The sequence below is a fragment of the Rhinolophus sinicus genome, linkage group LG12 (assembly GCF_036562045.2).
Source record: "Rhinolophus sinicus isolate RSC01 linkage group LG12, ASM3656204v1, whole genome shotgun sequence".
Taxonomy (NCBI): domain Eukaryota; kingdom Metazoa; phylum Chordata; class Mammalia; order Chiroptera; family Rhinolophidae; genus Rhinolophus; species Rhinolophus sinicus.
The window spans coordinates 20773757-20787619 of NC_133761.1; the positions used below are offsets into that span (position 1 = coordinate 20773757).

The 13863-nt window shown below is 32.8% G+C and overlaps 1 protein-coding gene across 6 annotated transcripts in view; it reads left to right on the forward strand.

The window, feature by feature from the left end:
• CSMD3 (CUB and Sushi multiple domains 3) overlaps window positions 1-13863 on the forward strand; it is a 1090811-nt gene that overhangs the window by 932433 nt on the left and 144515 nt on the right. For all 6 annotated transcript variants that reach the window (XM_074316364.1, XM_074316366.1, XM_074316365.1 and 3 more), the window contains 2 exons: window positions 3620-3716; window positions 5977-6081. In XM_074316364.1, coding sequence (XP_074172465.1) covers window positions 3620-3716; window positions 5977-6081 — 202 coding nt within the window. The remainder of the gene's footprint in view (window positions 1-3619; window positions 3717-5976; window positions 6082-13863) is intronic.

Genomic DNA, 13863 nt, shown 5'->3' on the forward strand with positions numbered 1-13863 from the left:
TGTGACCATATTTTAGGAAGGGAGAGGAATTTCACTAATTACTCTGTTTTACAAGGAGATTGTTTCTGGATAAATTGATGGCATTTGACTGCTGAATAACCATATACTCCAGGGAAGGTAATTATGCTTCACAAAATATTACATAGTTTGTATTTCTTAAAAATAATTTGATCCCTTCACCAATTGCATTATAAGGTTTTTCTTTGAAAACTTTAAATATATATCTGTTATGAAAAAATCAGCCAACACATCATCCATTAAAATTGAAATTAGATAGAAGTTAATTTTCAGTAAAAAAAAATAAAAATCAAATTTTGAATTTACCTTTATAATATTTCAGAAAATTAAAAAAAAATTACTTGACAGGTATCAAGAGTAAAATAAGTCAGTAAATCAAGTTTGCATATTTCTATTATGTGAAAAACCTGTGGGGAGGAGTGTATTCATTTGTTTGTCTGTTTATTTTATCAAAATATATGGGAGGGAGAATTCCAAAGGGGCTATATTCGGCTGTAATACAGTTATGAAGCAAAGAGTAATCTTTATGCAATGAACTGTAGAAAAAAATGTTGGTGCTTAATTGTGTCAATTTAAAGAGTGATCATCATGAGTTAATATAACATCTCAAACAAAGTAAAATGGGATTTAGATGTCTGTATGAGGGATATCTGGTTTTCATGATTGGAACTTCATTACCTCATAAAACTATCCTGTTGTCATGATGGACAACTCCATCTAATGCAAAGCACTTCTGAACACTGACTGAATCGGTTACTGCTTCTTTTTAAATTTTTCACTTGACCCTCAATTTGGCTTTTTGTCATAGTGGGTCCTCAATCATTTGCTTGAGTCTTCTACCCCATCTATGTGTTTATTGTGCCAAAGCACATTGACAGTTTGCCCAGGTTCCTTGTAGCAAACTTCATTAGTTTTTTGGGGGCTGCTATAACACAGTGCTGTGAATTGAATAGCTTAAAATGACACAGATTTATTTTCTCACAGTACTAGAGGCCAGAAGTCCGAAATCAACTTTACTGCACTGAAACGAGGTGCTGACAGAGCTGGTCTGTCACCCTCCTCTCTCCCCCTATTTGGGTTCTAGGGGACAGTCCTGTCCTTGCCTCTTCCAACTTCTGGTGGCTGCCAACGTTCCTTGGTGTCTGACTACATCCCTCCAGTTTCTGCCTCTGTTGTCACATTACCTTCTCCTCTTCTGTCTGGGTCATCTCTCCCTTGGCACCTTTCTTATAAGAGTGAATAGTTATGATTGCATTGAAGGCCATCCGAACAATCCATGATAATGTCTCTCCTATGTCAAGATCCTTAGTCTAATCACATCTGAAAGACCATTTTTCCATAAAAGGCAATATTTACAAGCTCCAGGGATTATCTTTGGGAACCATTATTCAGTCTGCTAAACACTTATGTTTGGAATTAAATGGAAGTTTTTTTTTATTTGTTTTTGTTTTTCTGTTTAATAGGTTTTAGGTAATAGGTTTTCCTGGAGATGTCTACATTTTTGTTCTTACCACCACTCTGATGTCAATAACTCAGGGAAGAAAACATAAATTATTCTTAAATCTGCCCTCTCACTTCTTCCCCTATTTGAATAACATAAAATTCAGTAGCTTTTCCCTATAGTAGCACACGTGACATCTGGGTACCACTTTCTTTCATTACTGCCTCCAACCTGCTTTCGTCTTTCATTGCTTCTCTCACAGGCTACTGCAATAGACATTAAAATTCTCATTTCGCTTTTATTTCCCTCACCCAATGCAATACTGAGAGCACGGTCCTAATGATGCTCCTTATAACCCCTTCTGAACTTCAATGGAATACTCCTCAATTGCATAATTATTGCGGTGTTCAGTCTTTATAGTCTCTGTCTCTCAGAGTCTTCCTTAGCTAAGATACATTAATTCTTCATACACATTGGGCACTACCCTAAACTAAATTTAATTTTACAGCAAAATTATGAGTCATGGAACCTTAATTACAATAGTTTATGTAAGTAACCTAAGGCATCACAATATTAACAACTCTTCAGGGGTTACATCCAGTAAAAGCCAAAGAGATGCTTGCGAAAGCTCAAGAGTAAAGGGAATCAGGAAGTTGCAAACCCAGGCATTCTAACTCTAATATCTTTTGTATTTATGCACTAAGCGCTACTTTTTCTAACTTTTCTCTACTTTTTCTAATGTGGCATGCATATTTCCTCTTATGTAAATACCCTCCACTGTGGCTAAATTGGATTACTGATAGTTCACTAAATCCCCCTCAAGGCTTGCCTCTTTTACATTTTTACTAACTCAGTAAATTTTATTTGGTGGAAAAACCTCTCAACACAGTTAGCTGATCTTTTTCCTATCCCTGAATTTAAGGGAAAGAAAATTCAGATGTGAGGAGAGAATTGATCATTGTTTAAGGAGGGGGTTGTTATATTGCAGTCATACAGCTTTAATTCTGGTCTTCTTCCTGTCCTGGAACACTGCCATTGGCATAATGCCTGTCACATAGGCAGGGTATCTGTTGCCATGTGGCACTCACCCCTGGAAAGGAGACACCAGCGTTCACTTGAATGGAAGAGTGATGATGGAGTATTTTGTGGATAAGAAATTTCTAATGAATGCAATTGTTATAATTATGTAGCACGTGCTTACATCTATAACAGACTTTAACTAAATACAATGAATTTATTTTAATGATGTTATTCCTTTCCCTTCTCCAAAAGTACAAAATATGTATTAAGCAAAGAGAAAAACAGATAATATCCACAGTTGTGAGGGTCCTGTGGGTTCTGGCAAAGCTCAAGCTGTGCCAAGTGAAGTGCAACAAAGTAACACATGCCTCTTTCTTTAAATAAAATTTAAGACGTGAGAGATTTATACTCCAGTATTTCCCTTGTCAACCTTAGAGAGTTTCATAGTGATTTAGTTATTATGACTCCATTCATAAAAATAATCTTTGAAAGATATACCCAAATCAGTTACAAAGTATAATTTTTGGTCATTCATATTGAGACCTTATTGTATTAAAAATGTGCATAGGGGATAATAATGTTAATTTTGTTTTAAAATAAAATCAGGAAATTGGACAAAGGTTATACAAATAAAGAAAAAATAAAATGTATCCAAGATAATTATAGAAAAATATATGTTCTAAGGTCCTATATGCTTGTGGACCACAGACCTGGTTATTTCCTAATAGCTAAAAAAAAACTCAAACCAGTGAGCAGAATTTAACACTCCAAAACATAAAAGGTAACCAATTGTTTAGAACGTGCGTTGGGATTCTAGCACTGAGATATTAGATTAACCAAAAATGTTTAATAAAGAGAATGCTCTGAGATGGTGACAGGAAAACTCAATGTTATACCTTAGTGAACACTGCTAGGTCCCCACCGGCTTTTCTTATGACAGTCAGCCCACGTAGACCACTGTCACAATGGCAAAAATCAGTCATTAAACTCCTTCTTTAAGGGGCCACCATGATATGATCCAGGCTTTGAACTTTCTCTTCTTAGGGGGTGTAGAAGTCTCTTCTTAGGGGGTGTAGATCTACTATAGTATATAAATTTTGTTGGAAATGTGTGTTCTTAACAGTAATTATAATTTCACAGGTGCAAGTTGTCAGCTTTGCTACAGAGCATAATTGGGATTCTCTGGACTTTTATGATGGGGGAGATAACAATGCTCCAAGACTTGGAAGTTATTCAGGTAAACAAGAGTTGAGCTTAGTTAAAATACTGTTCTACTTAATAATTTTAAAATTTATTTTTAAAAAGTGCTCCCTGGAATTCTGACTTAGTAATTTTAACTTGCTTTTTATAAACTATTTGCAATGAACTAAAGTTACAAAGTTAGAAGTTTGAAAGACTTGAAAGGTAATGAAGTCGAAATTGCTGTTTAACACTTTACTATAGTCTTATTATATTTGTGTATTTATTGATGCTTTTATGTTAATGGTAATATTTTCAGCTGTTCTTCAGCAATAGGATGTGTGGTATGCCCCTTTCCCTTAAAAATAAATACATAAACAAATGAGCAATGATAGTTAAAAAATAGTGCCTGGTAATTATGGTATATCCACTTAATAGACTGTTATGAAGCCATTAAAATAATTATAGAGATTGTGAATCACCATGGTAAATACTACAAGGTACTGTTGATTGAGCATAAAGAAAGTATGCAATTATTTCTATGAAATGAATAAAATTTTATAAAATGAATATGTACATATGTACCAAAACTAGAAGGTTTTTTAAGTTTATTTAGATTTTTTTAAGGTAATTTATGCAGTAGTCCAGCACCTTCCTTTAGCATATAAAAGGTGAAATGAAGTTTTTCTTTAATTTTAACTATAAGTTTTACATTAATTTTAACTATAATTTTTAAATCTAGAAACATGAACATTGTTAAACTATTAACTTACACATTTCAGATATACTGAAGTAAGTTTGAATGGTTTTAAGTTTTTAATAGATTTTTTTAAATTAAAGTTTATTGGGGTGAGTAAACTTTAAAGTTAGTAAAGCTGATTTTTAAATGGAGTGCGATAACCAATTTGTCAACCTCATTGTTGAGAAAAGGAAAGAAAAAATATCTAGAGTACGAGTGATTTTTGTTTAGGGATAAAAAATATTTTAGATACAGATTTAGACATAAATTTTTCCTGAAAAAAAAGTACATAATGATTTGAGTATATGTGTGTTTATAATAGATTAGGTGTGATACATTCTTAATAATGAAGATGATAAAAGTGGTAAACAACATGCTACTGATTACCAAGTGCTAACTCTGTGTGAGGCTTGTCATTCATTTCCCTCATGTGATCTTTCTAGCTGTTCAGGTATGTTATTGAAGCTCAGTGAGATTAAGTTTCCCAAGGTTGTATAGCTACTATTAGAATGAGATTGGGACCAAACTGGTGTGACTCCAGAGCAGAATCTAAGGTCCTCTGAGAGGCTAAAAAGACAGTTCCAGTGACCTTTGAGTTACCTCTGTCTTCAGGGATTCAGTTAGGACACCAAGGACAGAGAGCAAGTTCAGGAAAGGAAAAAAAAGAAAACAATCATATCTTTTGTAATCAGTGTGTCCTGCTTTATTTTATAGAAGAATCACAGAGCTGTGCAAAGTGTAAAGTAAGAGTTACTTACCAAAAAAATGTTTGCAACACTATCAACTAAAATGTTGAACTTTATCTTATAATATAGAATTGACAGTTATTTATATGCTTGTCATTTGAAACTGCTGGAGTTATAATCTTGAGGATTTTAAGATTAAACTATTACTCAATAACAAGTTGTCAAGATGTAATTGGTTTAAGCAGATATTTTATTTTTTTCATCTGAATAATTAAAAAAAGACCTAAAGTTGATTGGCTTTAGAAGTTCAGAAGAACATCATTATTATGCATTTGCTGAAAGACAAGGTTAACACAAGCTCATAACTGGGATTTTGTGAATTCTAACTACCAACTTTGCTTAGTACAAAACTATATATATATATATATATATATATATATATATATATATATTTAATAAAGGGCAAAAATGAATATATCCTCTGAACCCTTAAAAATCTTAAGTTAGTATACCATAAAAAGCACATGGAAACTATCAAATTAAGTATATTATTAGCTTGTACCTGAAATATTGAAGTTCATACAAAATTCAAAACGTTTATTTTAGGTGACCTATATTTAGTGGTTTGATTTCACTAGTTCTGTTTGCTCCTACCTATTTTTAGGGAGCAATCTAAATTGATTGCAAAGGTCTGTCTTCTTGGAGAAAGTCAGGAGCAATAAAATGAAAGAGGAACATGGGGGAAATATTTTTTATTAAAAAATACTTGAAAAGCACTTGACTAATACATAATTTCAGTGATAAACTCTTGGCTGATTAGTAGTTAACTTACTTAGTTTTACTGTAGTATTCATTATGTGATCATTAACCTGCCTTTTCAATTATTATTTCAGGAACAACAATACCCCATCTTTTGAATAGTACGTCTAACAATCTGTATTTAAATTTTCAATCAGACATCAGTGTTTCTGCTGCAGGTTTTCACCTTGAATACACAGGTAAATATAACATCATATGCTATTCAGGAAAGTTAACAACAAATTTATATTAATCTTTAAATATTATTTTTCCAAATATAGAAATTAAATGGACTTTGTCAAAAGAGAACATTCAACTTATTTAAGATTTTGATGTTTTCATTCAGTTCAATTACAAAACTATATGTATAAATTTCTAATGATTTTCATTACAATTTGTAAGTATTTTCTTTATTTTTAATTGTAAGAACACAGCATGAAATCTACCCTCTTAATAAATTTTTATGTGCACAATACAGTATTATTTACTATAGGCACAATGTTATACAGCAGATCTCTAGCACTATTCATTTTGCATAACTTAAATTTTACACTTGTTGAATAGCAACTTCCCATTTCCCATTCCCTCCAGCCCCTGGAACCAACATGATAGTCTCTATTTCTGTGTTTGTCTGTTTTAGATCCATTGTATAAGTGGTATCATGCAGTATTTGTCCTTCTGTGTCTGGCTTATTTCCATTAACATAAAGTCTACCAGGTTCACCCATGTTATCAAACATATGGCAGAATTTCCATCTTTTTAAAGACTGAGTAATATTACATTATAGGTATATACCGGGTTTTCTTTATCCATTCATTTTCTAATGGCATTTAGGTTGTTTTTATATCTTGGCTATTGTGAATTATGCTGAAATGAACATGGGAGAGCAGATATCTATCTGAGATTGTGATCTCAGTTCTTTTGGAATTATATCCAGAAGTGGGACTGCTAAATAGGATAGTAGATCTACTTTTAACTTGTTGGAGAAACCTCCATAGTGTTTTCCATAGTGGTAGCACCATTTTACAGTCCCACCAACAGTGTATAAGGGTTCCAGTTTCTCCACATCCTCACCAACACTTATCATTTTTTTCTTAGAGAAATAAGAACATTTGATAGTTAGCAAAAGGAGTACAAATCAAACAAAATGTCCAGTTTTAAGCATTTCTGCCCCAAATAGCATAGCACAAAAATTCTTAAAGTCAATCACTAAAAAATACAAAGAGAAGTAAACAAAAATGTATTATGAAAATTTCCAAAATTGACACCAGTAGACAGAAATTCTAAATAGACCATTATCATAGGAGTAATATAGAAAATAGTCACATAAAAGCATCCTACACAAAACCATACCAGGCCAAATGGCTTCATACAGAAACATTACCAAACCTTCAAAGACCAGGCAATCCCAATGCTGTTTAAATAATTCCATATACTTTTTGTGGAATATACCATATATTCCCATACTAGTCTCAGTAGAAAATTACAAATTAAACTCTTTTATGACCAGGATGCAAAATTTTTATTTTTCCAGCTCATTGAGATTTAATTGATATATGACATTGTGTAAGTTTAACATATACAATGTATCAATTTGATACATTTATATATAGCAAAATGATTACCACAATAGGGATAATTAATACCTCCGTTACCTCATATAATTACCATTTGGTGTAGTGAGAACATTTAAGATCTAGTCTCTTAGCAACTTTCAAGTGTATAATACAATATTGTTAACTATAGTCACCATCTGTACATTGGATCCTCAGAAACTTATTAACTTTATAACTGGAAGTTTGTAACCTTTTGACTCATATTGCCCCATTTCTCCCAATCTCTAGCCCCTGGCAACGACCATTCTACTTATTATTTCTAAGAGTTCACCTTTTTTAGATTCCACATATAAATGAGCTCATACAGTATTTTTTTCTCTGTCTGACTTATTTCACTTAGCCTAATACCCTGACGGTCCATCCATGTTGGTGCAAATATCGGGATTTCCTTCATTTCTATAGCTTAAACATAAATATATATCACATCTTCTTTATCCATTCATCTAATGACGGACAACACTTATGTTGTTTCTGTATCTTGGCTATTGTGAATAATGCTGCAATGAACATTGAGTACAGATGTCTCTTTGAGATCCCAATTTAACTTCCTTTGGATAAATACCCAGAAGTGGTATTACTGGATTATATGGTAGTTCTAGTTTTAATTTTTTGAGGAACCTCTATATTATTATTCATAGTGACTGTAGCAATTTACAATCTCATCAAAAGTGCGCAAGGGTTTGATTTTTGCCATATCGTCACCAACACTTGTAGTTTTGATGATAGTCAGTTATTCTAACAGGTTTGAAATGACATCTCATCGTGCTTTTGAGTTACATTTCCCACAGGATTAGTGATGTTGAGTACCTGCGCATGTACCTATTGGCCATTTGTAGGTTTTCTTTGGAAAAGTGTCTTTTAGATCCTCTGCCCATTTTTTAAAATCAGATTCCCCCCCGATTTATGAGTTCTTTGTATATTTTGTATATCGACTCCTTATCAAATAGGTATTTTGCAGATTTTTTTTCTCATTATATAGGTTGCCTTTTGATTTTGTTGATTGTTACTTTTTCTGTGCAGAAACATTTTTATTTGATTAGCCCTTATTTATTTTGCTTTTGTAGCTTGTGTTTTTGGTGCCATATTAAAAAAATCGATGCCAAGATCAATGTCAAGTAGATTTGTTTTCCTATATTTTCTTCTAGGACTTTTATAGTATCAGGTCTTATGTTTAAGTCTTTAATCTATTTCCAATTAATGTTTTTAAGTGGTGTAAGAGAGAGATTCAATTTCATTCTTCTACATATGATTATCCCAGCACCATTTATTGAAACCATCCTTTCCCTTTTGAGTATTCTTGGTTCCCTTGTCAAATGTAGTTGACTGTATATGCAATGGCTTATTACTGGGCCCTTGACTCTCTGCCATTGGTCTAAGTGTACATTTTTATGCCAGGATCATATTGTTTAGTTTACTATAGCCCTTCTAATATAGTTTGAAATCAGGAAGAACAATGCCTCCAGTTTTATTCTTCTTTCTCGGGATTGCTTTGGGTATTTACGGTCTTTTGGGGTTCCACATGAATTTTAGGATTTTTTTTTCTATTTATGTGAAAAATGTTATTGGGATTTTGATAGGGTTTGTATTAAATATATAGATGCCTTGGGATATATGGACGTTTTAACAATATCAATCCCTCCAATCCAAGAATAAAGAATATCTTTCCATTTATTAGTATCTTCTACAGTTACTTTCATCAAACTCATAGTTTTAAGTGTACAGATATTTTAGCTTCATGCTTAAATTTGTTCCATTATTGTTTTCTTTTTATGCTATTGTAAGTGGAATTGCTTTCTTTCTTTTTCACATATTGTATTGCTAGTGTATAATAGCACAACTGATTTCTGTATGTTGATTTTGTATCCTGCAACTTTATTAAATTTGTTTATTGTAACTTTTTTTGGTGGAGTTTTTAGGAATTTCTGTATAAGAGATCATGCCATCTGCCAACAGAGATAATTTTACTTTGCCTTTCTGGTTTGCAAAGGCAAACATCTGCCCAAAGATGTTTCCTTTTTTCCCCCTAATTGCTCTGGCTAGGATTTCCTGTACTGTGTTGGATAAGAGTCATGAGACCCTTAGTCTTGTTCCTTGTCTTAAAGGAAAAGCTTTCAAACTTCTACCAGTGTGTGTACTAGCTGTGGGCTCTTCATATACTTTATTATGTTGCGATAGAGATCTTCCAGAGCCATTTTATTGAGAGTTCTTATTGTGACAGAACATTGTGTTTTGTCAAATGCTTTTCTCTGCATCTATTGATAGGATCATATGATTTTATCTTTTTTTCTATTAATGTGATGTATCACATTTACTAATTGTACATGTTGAGCCATCCTTGTATCCCGGGTATAAATACCACTTGATGATGGTATAAGATCCTTTTAATGTGCTTTTGAGCTTGATTTGCTGGTATTTTACTGTGTATTGTTGCATCTATATTCATCAGGCATATTGCCTTGTTGTTTTCTTCTCTTGTCGTTATTTGGCTGTGGTATGAGGGAAATGCTGGCCTCATAAAATAAATTTGAAATAATTCCCTCTTTAATATTTTGGAAGAGTTAGAAAAGGATCAATGTTAATTCTTTAAATGTTTGGTAGAATTGACCCATGAAGCATCTGTTCCTGTATTTTGCTTTGCTGGGATGTTTTTAACTACTGATTCAGTCTCCTTACTCATTTTGGTCTATCCAGATATTCTATTTCTTCATGATTCTGTCTTGGCAGCTTGTATGTTTTCAGGAATTTTCTTTTTTTCTAAGTTATCCAGCACGTTGCTGTAAAATTGTTTATAGTACAGTCTTTTGTGATCCTTTTTTGTTTCTGTGGTATCAGTTCTAATGTCTCCCCTTTCATTACAAGTATTTTTTTGCATTGTAAAAAAAGGAACTGGATCCTGTAGAAACTTGAAAACTGAAATGGGAGTAAGTGGCTTTTCTTTCTGGCATAGAAAATATATATTTATCTCCCAACTTCCTATAAAATTTTAGACACAAAAAAAGGTTTACATACCCAAATTAAATACATATATAAGTGTCTATTTTGCTACATAAAGTTATCACAAGTGTAATTGGGTGGTTATTGGGTAATTTAGGGCTTACTTACTGTATCCCTAGAATGCAAGCTTCAGAAAGACAGGATCTGCCATTAATACAGGACCATGTCCATTTAGGATATCCTTTTGTCTCTTGCACTGAGTTCAATCTCTGCATCTTAAGTATTCAAAACACATTTGTTGGCTGAATAATGAATGAGTGATACAACACCTAGAAATATAAGATAACAGATATAAAATATTGGCATGTATCATTGACATCAGTATACTTAGACTGATGCTGGTGTTTAAAAAGTCAATTAACAGCCCAGTCCATACACATTTTGCAATTCTGTTGGCTTCTGCTTCCTGAAGGAATCCACTGAGTATTATTTTCTCAACCTTACTTTATCCAGGCCACTCAATCCATTACTGTAACATCATTACCTATACTGGAAGTTCTGAGAGAAAAGAAACTCCCTGTGAGGAAAAACAAATAAACAAGCAAATGAAAAAACAGAGACTACAGTCATAAACATGTACTGAAAAAAAAACAAACAAAAAACTGGTTAATTGATTTTTTTACAGTATTTTTGCTTTTATATGAAGTTTATTTTCTAGTTATTGCTAACCTCAGACATAATTAGTGTATCATTGTAATTTGAATAGATTACAAATCAGTAAAGAAGATTTATTCATTTATTCTTTATTCGACCAATAAATATTTTAAAACACCTACTCTATGTCAGGTACTATGCTCAACATGGGAAAGGCAAAGATAAATATATCACAGTATCTTTTTCTGAAGAGATCACATCTAGTAGAAAAGACAGAAAGATGAAGCAATAATACAGTGCTGTGAATACAGGAATAGAGATGGTTATGGTAGAATGTACAAAAGCAATCAGCTCAATTTAGGAAGTTCAGGAAATACTTCAAACAACAGGTGACACTGGCTGAGTCTTAACAAACAAGCAGGAGTTTTACAGTTAGACGAGAAGTGGGTATTTTCAGCATGAAACTTCAGACTTGGAAAGTGCTATGCTATATGTCATGTTAGAATTGCAACTGGTTCAGTAGGGTTGAGCTAAGGTTTGAGGAAGCACCAGGATCTATAGCTGCTTATATAGGTAAGAGGAGTCCTGAACGTTATAGAATAATCATAATCAGAAATTTGAATTTGTTATAAGTGATGCATTTCAAAAGCAGCTTATGTTTCGATAGTTATTCATCATACAGATCATTAAATTCTCATAATCACAAAGAAATTAAAGAAACTCTTTTAAGTCCCTTGTATACAACTTTTGCATTTCTAAAATGTTTTCTTGAATGTCAAAATGGTCCTTTAGTTGTATAAGTAACATAAGATCATTAAAATTTAATGGGATTATTTATCCAATTATCTGTAATAATCTGAAACTCTTCTATTGGTTAGAAACTCTTAATTATGTTCAATAAATGAAGGAAATTGAGCTATATCCTAATTAACAGGTAGTGGGTGTTAATATACGTAGTAGCTTGTCCCTTAGTCAAAGAATTGAGAGTTTGAGAGCTCTTCTTAAGGGAAAGCAATAACTAGTGGGTTTAAATCTCACAATTTTTGGACTTAAAAACCAATTGGCAGAAAAGGCATACTGGAAATATAAATTAAGAATCTTTAAACATGATCTTTAATTTAAAAAGTAAAGTTGAGTACCTAACTGCATCAAGAAACATCTAATAAGAACTGTAGAGGGATTGGAAGATGAAAGAGATGAATCAAGTTTAACCTTGTTATAGGAAACGTTTTGTTTTCCTATATTTGTAATTATTTATCCAACTATGTCATAACTAGTTATTTCTACAAAAAGGAACATTCAAGGCATGCCAAAATTTTCTAAATTAGTTATCTGAATTGAACTCAAGAATGTGGGAAAGAACTCATCATTGGTAATGAATGAGCATAAGAACAAATGATGTATCAGTGTATTTTGTGCACAGTACTTTAAATAATAAGACTAACAACTCTCCTAATGGTCTGGAGGCTACTCACAGGGAATGGCATTTAATTTGCTAGCTTTGAAATCACGTAATCTCAAGTAAATGTTTACAAAATGATGCTTTGTGTTCAAACTGATCCCCAGATGCTTCCTAAGAATTTTCAGATATCTGGATTTTTTTATCCAAGAGAAAAACAAACCAAAAATAATTGATACCATATTTAGGTGATCTAAGGACAATTTTAACTGTATTTTTCAAAATCCAGAAGGTGCAAGATTATTAGAAGATGATAAAATGTTCACCAATTTTTTTTTTTTTTTAAACATTGTGTCAAGAGGCCTTAACTAAGACATCAAAAGATTTGCTGAATGTTTCAATTGGAAGAAAATTGTGAAAAACTCCCTGGATTAAAGTAAATATAACAAAAAAAAACAAAACAAAACAAAAATACCATTATTACAAAAAGTCTTGTAAAGTTCTATTAAAACATTAATTTTTATTAAACCATAACTTAACAGAAGTTAAAAATATTTTCTACGTAGAAAAAGGCTTTTCTCTTTGGAGAAATTAAATGCCTTAGTAAATTGTTACTCTTAGTAATTACTGTCACATAAAAATACTCCAGTTTCATGTGCTGTTTTTAAACAAAGTGAGTGAATTTAAATTAAAATAGGAACTATTTTACTGAACTCAAGGGCTTCATTTTACTTGCATGCCTCAAAGCCAAAAGAACCTGGAACAGGAATTTGCAGCATAGAAAGCTGAGGTTTATTTAAGGAAATGGCAGGAAGCCTGGAAACACAGGTGAGCTCCCGTTCTTAAGACCTGACTCCCCAGTGGCTTGTAGGTTACAGATTCTATAGGGCAATATCACAAGCCACCATGGGTTAGGGGTTTGAGGGCATGCTGGGATCTGATTGGTCAGAGGTGAAGTAAGGGTAATTAATTAATTATTCAGATCTTTAGGACAGTTCTGATTTCTGTTCCAGAGTCCTCCTCTCCGTTTTCATGGGAAAGTAGCCACAAGTTCATTCCACCTTAGGGCTCAAGAACTGAAACGTAACTTAGGTCAAAAAGTTATTTTTAGCCTGCCAGAGGCCTAGACTTTGTGACCATTAGTCAGGTCCAGGATTCTGTCTTCTGCTGCCTCTGGTGTGGCTGGTTATCTGGGAAAGGCTAGGTCTATGAGGAGAGGCTATATATATATATATATATGGAGAGGAGAGACAGAGAGAGAGAGAGACAGAGAGACAGTGAGACACAGAGAGAGAGAGAGACAGAGAGACAGAGAGACAGAGAGAGATGATTCCTAGACCTAGCATTTAAAATTAAATTTAGTCAAAGTCTTAAAGACC